An 11,427-nucleotide genomic window follows, 5' to 3' on the forward strand; every position below is an offset into this window, starting at 1 on the left:
ATTGCCTCAAATATGTACGTTTTTGGTTTGATCTGGTCTACCTTTTCAAAGACTGGATTTAAGAGTCTTTGTGTATCAAGAGATTTTGTCTTTATTACATTGAACAATGGTTCATTGTTTTGACATGCTGAAACGTCATTTCAGGAATGTGAAGAGCTTTCCTTCTTTTAATACAGAGTCAGAGGGGAGGGGGAGAGTTCCTGATACCAGCTTTTGTCTTGTAACTTTTCTAGATACTGTTTAATTTCTTGTAAACTTTTTCCACTTGGGATGCTGAGAATCCTGGGTACTTGGTAATCATATGCTTTATCACTGAGCTGTATACCCGTACCTCTTCCTTTAAAAACAGAATTCCCATTTTTATGGTAAAAGGAATTTGAAAATTTCAGAGACTGCTTTATATTGAGACAGTTTTATATATGCCAACTTAAAGTCTTGCTTTGAGCCTCTCAAGTGATGGGGTTACAGGTTTTTGCCACCATACCTGGTTTTGTGTGAGGGTCTCCCCATTTCTTTTCGCCCTTTAATCAAGAGGATTTAGTTTCCTGTTTAGAAAAGATAAAACTTTCATGACTTTTCCCCATTTTGTCTAGTCTTGTCTTTAACAAAATCCTCTATGTGTTACTCTAGTTGTTTTTTGTAGCAGGTTCTCTGAGCTTCCAGTTTAGAGCATATACAACAGGACCAATTTGCTATTTAACTACTGACTTTAAGCAGGTTTTGTCAGTTAATTCCTTTTGTTTTAATGGTTTTAATAGCTATGCTAAAAAAATCTTTTAAAAGTTCTGTTAGCTCTATGCTTCAGTGTGTACTCCTATTTAGTTTAAAGTAGAAGTTTGGAAGCTAGGATTGTTCTCAACATCATATAATGTTTATAGCTTACATTGACTGTATTTTCTCCCACAATATCAGTTTGAGGAAGTCTCCTTTCATTTTAAGACATAGCCCAGAATCAGTTAAGATGGCAGGGGAACTAATTTACTATCTGGCCACCCTTGTCTTTGACTACTGTTGGAGACCATCATTGTTAGGATACTTGAAAAATCTTCTGTGGGGTATGAGTAGGTGTTAGAGTTTGAATCTAGGACTTCAGGCATGCTTATATCTTCCTTACTATTTAGCTAGATTCCAGCCTATAAAATAAAAGTTTTGAGGATGAAGGTTTTTTGTTTTTTGTTTGTTTTTTTTTGTCTGTCATGGGGCTCGAACCCTGGGCCTAATAGTTCAAGGCCCAGCACTCTACCACTTGAGCCACAGCGCCACTTCCAATTTTCGAGTGGTTAATTGGAGATGAGAGTCTCATGACTTTTCTGCCTGGGCTGGTTTTGAACCACAATCCTCAGATCTGAGCCTCCTCAGTAGCTAGAATTACAGGTGTGAGCCAACTCCTGACTGAAGGTCGTCCTTTTTATTCCTGAAATATTTAAGGTCATAGATCACCTCAGCTTTGTAGTGTCTTTTATGTAGTTTTCCACCCCCATCCCCATGCTATCCCTATATTTGATGAACTACCTTCCTGAAATTGGCTTTAGGTTACATAGGGATTTTTGTTTCATTTTTCTTGCTCACGAGCTGGTACTCTGTCTCTTAAACCATTCCTCCATTCTGACATTTTGCTGGTTAACTGGAGTTGGTCTTAGGGACTTCTGCCTTTGAACTAAGATCCTCAGATCTCAGCTTACTGAGTAGGTAGGATCACAGATGTGTTACATTTTGTAGATGCCATTCATAGAACATGATTGTGTTCATGATCAAAGTTGTATCTACTTGTATCAGCTTTATATTTTCAGTTTGTGAGTGTAGAGTAACTTCCTAATTAGGGACATTTGTTTTCCCTTTTTTCGCCCCTCTCAATTCTTCTACCTCCACCATCAGAGTAGCTGGGGGATTATAGGTATGCACCCCCACACACAACGACCAAGAATGAAAATGTTTGTGTGGCTGTTCCATTATAGTTGTCACGGTGTTGCTTCTTGTTCCCATTGTAGGACTCTCGTTGGGGCGATAGAGACTCTGAAAGCACATGGAGAAAAGCACCTGAAGCTGACTCTGAATGGAGGAGAGGCCCACCAGAGAAGTAAGTGGACTTACGAAAGAGTGCCCTTAGTCCTGATTTTAAAAATCTGTCTTATTTTGTTGGGATGAGAGACTTATGGACCATTGTGTTTTTATTACTAAACTGTTTTATAGTTAAGCATTACTGTGATGATGGACTTAGAAACATTTTGAGAAATAAGCACTTCAGATTTCTTAATTCCCTAACCTGAGTTGAGTATTGAGTTTAAGGACTAAGTATTAATAGTTCTATGGCATTGTTTTTTCCCTTTAAATTTAAACTACAAATGGTAGACAAAAATCAAGGCTCTAATTCCTGAACCAGAAATTAAGTTTAGAAAGCGTATTGTCAAATATTTAGAAGTTGCCAAGGTGCTTCTAGGAAAGTGAATATGACCCATTGTAAGATGTTATCTGCTTGGTGTGGTGGTCTGTGTATTGGTGTAAGCCACTGAATATTGTGCTACATTTTATTAGGAAAACTTTTTTTCCCCCTTCAGTTAGTCATGGGGCTTAAACTTAAGGCCTACGTGCTGTCCTTGACCATTTTCACTCAAGGCTAGCACTCGACCACTTTGAGCCGCAGCACCACTCCAGTCTTCTAGTAGTTAATTGGAAGTAAGAGTGTCATGGACTTTCCTGCTCATGCTGGCATCAAACATGATCGATCCTTAGATCTCAGCCCCTGTGTAGCTAAGATTACAGGCATGAGCCATTGGTGCCTTGCAGGAAAACATTTTTTAAAGGACCAGGATTAAAATAAGTGATTTTTTTTAAAGTGAGTGAAATCGAACATAATTATTCAAAGAATCCATTTTCTTCCTACCAAAAATTTGGTCTTAAAGTATGGCCTGTTGCTCTATAGGGATTGGAGACGTGGAGAAGGGCGGGATGAAGAGAGGCCTCATAGAAGAGATGAAGATCGACCAAGGCGTCTGGGAGATGATGAAGAGAGAGAATCTTCTCTCAGGCCAGATGAAGATCGTATACCCCGGCGTGGCCTGGATGACGACAGAGGCCCTAGACGTGGTCCCGATGAAGACCGTTTCTCTCGACGTGGGGCAGATGATGACCGTCCTTCCTGGCGTAACACGGATGATGACAGGCCTCCAAGAAGAATTGGTGATGATGACAGGGGAAGCTGGAGGCATGGGGATGATGACAGGCCACCTAGACGAGGACTAGATGATGACAGAGGAAGCTGGCGAGCAGCTGATGAGGACAGAGGACCAAGACGGGGCCTGGATGAGGACCGAGGGCCAAGGCGAGGAGGTGCTGATGATGAGCGATCATCCTGGCGTAGTGCTGATGATGACCGAGGTCCCCGGAGAGGCTTGGATGATGACCGAGGTCCCAGAAGAGGATTGGATGATGACCGAGGTCCCAGGAGAGGATTGGATGATGACCGAGGACCATGGAGGAATGCTGATGATGATAGAATTTCCAGACGTACAGATGATGACAGGGGTCCTTGGAGAAACATGGATGATGATCGCATCCCCAGACGTGGTGATGACTCAAGACCTGGTCCCTGGAGACCATTTGTTAAACCAGGTAAAATTCTGATATTCAAAAGACTGATGCTTTATGGAATCTTGGTGTGTTCACATGTAGAAAGTGAAAAGACAGATAAGCACATGCAATGACTTTCCTGTCATAAGTGTCCCTTTGCTATAGCATACTCATAAGACCACTAAACAGCCGCCTCTTCTGTAATGACGTTCTTTTTGTTTTGTTTTTTGCCAGTCCTGGGGCTTGAACGCAGGGCCTGAGCACTATCCCTGGCTTCTTTTTTGCTCTAGGCTAGCACTCTTACCACTTGAGCCACAGCACCACTTCCGGCTTTTTCTATATATGTGGTGCTGAGGAATCGAACCCAGGGCTTCATGTATATACTAGGCGAGCACTTTATCACTAGGCCATATTCCCAGTCCCTGTAATGATATTCTTGTGCTTTATTTCGTACAAGTACTGGGGTTTGATCTCTAGCCTGGTGCTCTTTTTTCTTTTTTAATTGTTATTACAGTAATGGTGTACAGAGGGATTACATGAGTCAGGTAATGAGTGCGTTTCCTTTCATAAAGTGTCGTTTCATTTTGTCTCAGTCCTTCCCTCCCATCTACACTCACGAGTAGTATAGTTCATTTCATCAGTGCCCTGTAAGCTCCACTGCTGTACTTTTTTGTCCTTTTCCCCTTGAATTGTGTGTTCTTACCCACCCTCCCAAAGATTCACTTCCAATAAACCACACATAAGATGGTAAAGAAGACAGAATCATTTAAAAAAAAAAAGTCATTTGGTCCATATCTTGGCGTTGTTTCAGTATGTATATTATTTTATATAAATATGAAGATGCATGTAGGCACTGCACCTTTGTGATTTTCTCCTGAGTGCATTTTCTTTTGCTTTCACTATGTGTGAGTATCTACAATCCTGTCCAATTTTGTCATATCCCAGGACATTTTAGGTCAACTTCTGCTTATCAGAGAGAACCTGCACCAAACCTGCACTGTTTGTCTTTGAGCTTTGGCCTGATGTTCTTGCTTGGCTTTTTTCACTCAAGGCTGGGTGCTGTCTCGGAGCCTCTTTGTGCTTAAGGCTAGTGCTCTGCCATTTGAACCACAGTGCCCCTTTTTCTGAGTAGTTTATTGGTGATAAGAGCCTCACAGCCTTTTCTACCTGGGATGGCTTCGAACCACGATCCCAGCCTCCTGAGTAGTTAGGATTACAGGTGTGGGCCATTTTGCTGTATTAATGACCCTTATACCCATCCAGTTTCATCTTTCCTGTGGTCATGCTTGAGTCTGAGTCTCCATCCTTTCAAACTCTTGTGTCTGGTTTTTACCAATTCTCTTCCCACTCTTTTTGCAAGAGGCAGAAGCTTCTGTGATTTTACTCTGAATGGTTTTTATGGTAGGCCTGTTGTCTCTTCTGGTCTCATTGTATTCCATTGTCCAGCTGTGTAATTTTGGGCTGTATGTAAAATGGTTAAACGGTATAGTAGGTTTTCAGTAAATCATGGCAATTAGGCTTTATAATGTTGCCCTGAATGTAGAAGAATCCTAAATTCAAGTTCCTTGGAGACTGGTCACATTGTTTTGTTAGCTAGTCAGTATATAACTTTTAGGTTACTACTTAAAAGCAATTCTGACTCATTACATTGAACTCATGCTAAATTACTATTTAACTCATGCCTGAAAAATTTTCTGTTAAGCACATTTATTTTCTTAAGACATATTATCAACGTTTCTTCTTAGGACAAAAATAACACCTAAGTACTATATACTCAGGTCATTTTTGAACAGCAAATTCAGCAGCAAAAATCATGAAGATGTGAGTAGCATGGCACTAAATAGGCAGGCTCTGAAAAGGATGCTTTATATAGTAAGAGCTGCAGCTAGAAGGCAGAGTGATCAGACTGACAGGTGGTATCCTGTGTCAGGCGACTCAAATACTTTGCTCCTCTCAGTGACTGTAAATTGCTACAAGGTCAAAAATCTGCCAATAGTGAAGATGACTCAGCTATGGTGAAAAAGTTAATTTAAGCAGAGGGTTTAGGTTAATGCTTTGGTACATGTTAACATCAATGTTAACAATAGTATTTGTTAGCCTTGCAACTATAATATGCTTCCACTGAAATATTTGCTTACTTTGGGATCTTTGTGCTTTATATAACATACATAGGTTCAGACATAAAGCTACTTGTGAGACACTGGGCAGGATCTAAGCATTTATGCTTGATTCATGAATAGGTGCAGGGGGAGGGGAGGGTTTGGACAGGAATAGGAAAGAAAAAAGTCTTCGATGTTCGATGATGAAGGCTCTGAAAATTTTACAGGGTATAAGTAAATCTATAGTTAGGACCTTTAACTCAAAAAACTAGTGTTTTTTGCTTAAATAAACTCTGCTTGCAATTAGAACAGAATAGGTTTTGTACCTGAAATCAGTGCATAGTAGGAAAAATTCAACAGTAACCTTAAGTTTTATGAGACATTTAATTCAGACTATTGTTATCTATAGAGATGGATATTAGAGGAACTATTAATAATAGGTAGTTTGTGCAGTTATTTGCATAACTTTTACGTTTATTTCTTTTAAAAAGGAAATTGAAATATCTGAGTGTTCAGAATGCTAATGAATATTAATTGTTCACTGCTAACGAGATTTCTCGTGAGTGCTTGAGGTGTGGCTCAGTGGTAGTGTTTGCCTAGTACACTGAAAACTGTGGATTCCACCCCTACCCTGAAAATTCGTCTGTCCTGAGGGGAAAATAAATCCTTCTTTAAAAAATACAGGTGGATGGAGAGAGAAAGAAAAAGCCAGAGAAGAGAGTTGGGGTCCACCTCGGGAATCAAGACCATCAGAAGAACGTGAATGGGATAGAGACAAGGAAAGGGACAGAGACAATCAAGATCGAGAGGAGAATGACAAGGACCCTGAGCGAGAAAGGGAGAGAGAGAGAGATGGGGATCGTGAGGATCGCTTCAGAAGACCACCCCCCAGGTTGTTGGATGTTCTTACTTACAGAAGTGTGTGTGTGTGTGTGTGTGTGTGTGTGTGTGTGTGTGTGTGTGTGTGTGTGTGTGTGTGTGAGGGGATGGTACTGGGACTTGAACTCAGGGCTTCTTACTGTCTGGGAAAGTCAGTGTGGCACTGCTTAAGCCACATCTATAGCCCTTTTAAAAGCTCTGGTGTTTTTTGCTTGGTCTTGGGCTCTGCCACTTGAGCCACAGTGCCACTTTAAGTTTTCTGGTGATTAATTGGAGATAAGAGTCTCATGGACTTCCCTGCATGGGCTACAGATGAGAACCTCCAGCACCTCGGCTTGCTCTACTGTAGCTGGGATGATGCCCAGCTATTCATTAAATTGGAGAATCTCAAAAGTTTTTGTTCATGCTATCTCTCCCAAAGTAGCTAGGATAACAGGTGTGAGCCTACCATTGCCCAGTCTGCCCTTTCCTCTTTCCTTCCTAGAAAATAAATAGTAAGTTCTAGCTTCTTTCCTCTACCAAAGTAGTCCATGCTGGTAAATTTTGAGAGCACTTCTCAGTGTAATTTTCTACAAGGATGAAAAGTTCTGTATTTATATTAACCACCTTGTCAATCAACAGCCACGTGTGGTTATTGAGTGCTTGGGATGTAGGTAGTGCTGCTTAGCTGCCCTGACTTTAAGTTGAATTTATGTAGCCACGTGTGTAGTGGCTACTGTGTGGGAGAAAGTATATCTTTCATATATTTTTGCTTGTTCTCTATGCCTAAATATATGTGATTGAGGGAAAGTTAGACCAGTAATACCACATAAGCAACTTTTTTTCCTTTTGATGGTTACAGGGATGAAGGTGGCTGGAGAAGAGGACCAGCTGAGGAGTCTTCAAGCTGGAGAGACTCAAGTCGCCGTGATGATAGGGATAGGGATGACCGTCGACGTGAGAGAGATGACAGGCGTGATCTAAGAGAAAGACGAGAGCTAAGAGATGACCGAGAGCGGAGAGGACCACCCCTGCGATCAGAACGAGAAGAAGGTATGGTCTATGGTTGGTCATTACAGCTGCTGGTGGATGGAAAACTGTGAGGAGGGTTTAATGAACTTCTAGATTTCTGTGAACTCAAAACTAAACAGTTGGTATTTATTCCACTTAGAACTTCATGATCAGATTGTGTACTGAGCTCATTTCTTAACATACATTTATGAAGTTTAATGAAAATGAATAATCAGTTATTTACAAGTTATGTTCTAGTGGATAAACATGGCTGTTCTCTAAAATTGGAGTAGTTGAAACTTCAGTAGGCAGTGCTTGTTTACACAACATTTTTGTTTTTTGTATATATGTTTTTGGGTAGCATTTGAGGTTTGAACTCAGCCTTGAACTTGCTTGTCAAGTGCTCTTGCGAATTGAGCCAAGCCCTTATAAGTTTCATATGTTCTAAAATTTTGTCTGTACAAAAGAATAAGGTTGTTAGCATAGTTTAAAACTTTATTTATGCTGAGCCTGGGTGCTGTCCCTGTTTCTTTTGCTCAAGGCCACCACTTAAGCCATAGCTCTGCTTTCAGCTTTTTTTGGTAGTTTAGTGGAGATAAGAGTGTCACAGACTTCCTGCCTAGGCTGGTTTTGAACTGCGATTATCAGATCATAGTCTCCTGCATAAGTAGGATTGCAGTGCAAGCCACCAGCTCCTGGCTGAACTTGAATATTTTATGACTAATTTGCTGTTAAAATTTTAATAAGGCCCCAAATGCTGGTTGTGTATATGTGTGTTCGTGTGCATGTGTGCTTTCATGTACACACACCAGTAGTGTGGCTTGAACTCAGGACCTCAGAGATGCCCCTTAGCTTTTCTCACTCAAGGCTGTTACTACTGTTTGAACCACAGCTCCACTTCTAGCTTCTTAATGGTTAATTGGAACTGAGAGTCTCAGAATTTCTTTCCTGCCCAGATTGGCTTTGAAATGTGATCCTCAGATTTCAGCGTCCTTAGTAGCTACAAAAATCCCTAAAATTTCTATTCAGCCATATTTTTGTTATCTTGTGTTGAAAATTTATTAGCACATTTCTTTGGCCAATGATTTCTGCTTATTTTCTGTTTAGGTTGGTAAGTTTGGTATTTTAAAGCTTTTATTGTAAATATCAAAATAAAAATGTGGAGTTTTTATTAGAGTGATCCTGTATTAGTCTTCAACACAGGATTTCTGAGTAATTTCAGGCAGAAGCATTTCTTTGCCTCAGTTTGTGTTTAAAACAATAGGATGTAGAGTAACATAACACTTAATTTTTTTTCCTCTTAATTTTCACCCCCTTTATTTATTTACCTTGATCCTCAGATCTCAGCTTCTTGAGATTACAGGTGTGAGCCACTTGTACTGGACTCTTGTTTTTATGTAGTGCTGGGGATTGAACCTAGGTTCTCCTTTTATGTAAGCAAGTGCTCTACCATATATAAGCCCCAGCCCTCAGTCATTTTGCCTGTGCAGTCTCCCCCCCCCCCATAATCTCTTGCTTTTTCTCTTATTATTATTATTATTATTTTAATTTGTCTTTTGTAGTAAGCTCCTGGAGACGTTCTGATGACAGGAAAGATGACCGGGGAGAAGAGCGAGATCCACCCCGTCGTGTTCCTCCCCCTGCTCTCTCAAGAGATCGAGAAAGAGACCGAGATCGTGAAAGGGAAGGTGACAAAGAAAAGGCCTCATGGAGAGCTGAGAAAGATAAGGAGTCTCTTCGTCGTACTAAAAATGAGACTGATGAAGATGGATGGACCACAGTACGACGTTAAGTCTCAAGATGATGGATTCAAACTTGTGTTTTACATAGGTTTAACCACATTCAAGAATTATTATACTTGTGCTTCAACCAGTCTAAATTGGATTCTTTAATGTTGTCTCACCATAACACAAAAAAGCATGAACTTGTATTAACCCTATATAACAGATTGATCATGCACCGTATCCACAGAGGGTTGGGAAACCATGCCATTTTCTGGAATTTAAGGTGTTGCATTATTTCATCAATCATTTGTTTACAAAAAAGAAAAAAACTAAAAAAATAAAAAATGTGAACCCTTCAGGTATTGAGTAATACCTGTTATCTTGGTATACAATTGATTTTTTTCTTTTGATTTTGAAATATCTGGTATTAATTTGGGATAAGGTAAGGTTCTGATAAGATGTATTTGGAAACCCTTTAAGCCAGTGGATCTGGAACTTGTCACACCATTACTGGTTGTAACATGTACTTCTAGGCATTTGAGGTACTGTTTGTTTTTAGGATCAGAGAAATGCAGTAAACATGCATGGCTACAGTACGATTTTCTGTAGCTTTGATTGAGGAGGTGAGTATGAGGTATGCAGTTGTCATTGTCATGGCGTGACGTGCTGCTGCTTGGTGGGAATCCAGTGTAGTATGGCTTTTAAGTTCTATAACATTTGCTGAATTGTTGCTGAGGTTGTTTTTTTTTTTTCTGTTGCCAATAGCAAACTGCTTTTCCATTAATGGAGAATTCACGCCTTTTAAGCATTTAAAATATGACAATATTTATAAATGTGTGGTTTGGAGGAATTGTTTAAAATTCTGTTTCCTAATTTTCTTTCTCTTCAGGATAGAGTCAACAAGTAATTTGTAGTAATGACTGTGTTGCCTTCAATTTTGGAGTGCAGTAGTGATGTTAAAGATTAACTATTTGGTCTTATTGAAGCCAACACAGAACTTGCTGCTGTGTTTTTTTTTTTTTCTTCAATGATAAATAAAATACTTAACAGAATTTGTTTTAGTGTTGGTTTATGAATGTAACCTGTTTTAGGTACCAAGAAATGGTTTAAATACAACACAGAAAGCAACTAGAAATACAACTAGGTTATTTCATCTGTAAGTGAAGCTCCTTATTTAGCTTTTTTTTTTTAATGTTATTTTAAAATTTTTTATTTTATTTATTTTTTGCCAGTCCTGGGCCTTGGACTCAGGGCCTGGGCACTGTCCCTGGCTTCCTTTTGCTCAAGGCTAGCACTCTACCACTTGAGCCACAGCGCCACTTCTGGTCGTTTCCTGTATATGTGGTGCTGGGGAATTGAACCCAGGGCCTCATGTCTACGAGGCAAGCTCTCTTGCCACTAGGCCATATCCCCAGCCCCAGCTTTTTTGTTTTTAAATGTTAGTCCTGGGGCTTGAACCCAGTGCTTGGGTACTGTCCCTGAGCTCTTTTAGTGTTCTACCATTAGAGCCACACACAGCTCCACTTGTGGCTTCTTGGTATTTAGTTGGAGATATGAGTCCCTTGATCCTCGGATCTCAGACTCCTGAGTAGCTAGGATTATACAGTGTGTATGTGGTCTGTCTAAAGTATCACCTTTGGATTTTTTTGAAGTTAGAAATAAAGGAATGTTAGTGTCTATGGGCATTAAAAATTTAGGGAGTAGTGATAAGAATTGCTGTTGGTACAGCTAAAAGGCCAGAAGGAGGGAGTGTGGATGCTATTTGTTTTGTTAGAGGCTTCTATTTTTTTCAGGGGAGGGGTGGTGTTGCTTGGTCCTGGAACTTGAATCTCAGGGCTTGGGCACTGTCCTAACTAAGCTAAGCTTTTTGCCCTCTACCATTTAAGCCACAGCTCCACCTCTGGCTTATTTTGATGATCAGTTGAAGATAAGGCTTTGTACCAGCATCCCGAGTAGCTAGGGTTATAGGCTGGCTGTTAACCATCAGAATCATCTTTTGATACTACCAACTATAGAAATCATGTGAAAGACTTCCTGATGATATCTGACATTTCAGTATGTTAACAGTTGAGGTTGTTTTTTGTTGTTTTTTTTTTTTTTGATGGAGCTGCAATTTGAACTTGGGGCCTGTACTTTGACAGGCACTTTACCACCGAGCCAAAGCCTCT

The 11,427-nt window shown here is 40.1% G+C and overlaps 1 protein-coding gene across 4 annotated transcripts in view; it reads left to right on the forward strand.

Annotated features, from left to right (window-relative positions):
• Eif3a (eukaryotic translation initiation factor 3 subunit A) overlaps nucleotides 1-10,315 on the forward strand; it is a 36,594-nt gene extending 26,279 nt beyond the window's left edge. Inside the window, exons 18-23 of one of the 4 annotated variants that reach the window (XM_048338141.1) lie at nucleotides 1,989-2,077; nucleotides 2,921-3,435; nucleotides 3,466-3,609; nucleotides 6,351-6,558; nucleotides 7,387-7,577; nucleotides 9,098-10,315. In XM_048338141.1, the coding sequence (XP_048194098.1) occupies nucleotides 1,989-2,077; nucleotides 2,921-3,435; nucleotides 3,466-3,609; nucleotides 6,351-6,558; nucleotides 7,387-7,577; nucleotides 9,098-9,327 (1,377 nt within the window). In that variant the 3' untranslated portion in view covers nucleotides 9,328-10,315. Of the gene's footprint in view, nucleotides 1-1,988; nucleotides 2,078-2,920; nucleotides 3,610-6,350; nucleotides 6,559-7,386; nucleotides 7,578-9,097 lie in introns of all 4 variants that reach the window. The other 3 variants (XM_048338140.1, XM_048338142.1, XM_048338139.1) reach the window with 3 other exon arrangements.
• The last annotated feature ends 1,112 nt before the right edge of the window (nucleotides 10,316-11,427 follow it).

The sequence above is a fragment of the Perognathus longimembris genome, chromosome 2 (assembly GCF_023159225.1).
Source record: "Perognathus longimembris pacificus isolate PPM17 chromosome 2, ASM2315922v1, whole genome shotgun sequence".
NCBI classification, from domain to species: domain Eukaryota; kingdom Metazoa; phylum Chordata; class Mammalia; order Rodentia; family Heteromyidae; genus Perognathus; species Perognathus longimembris.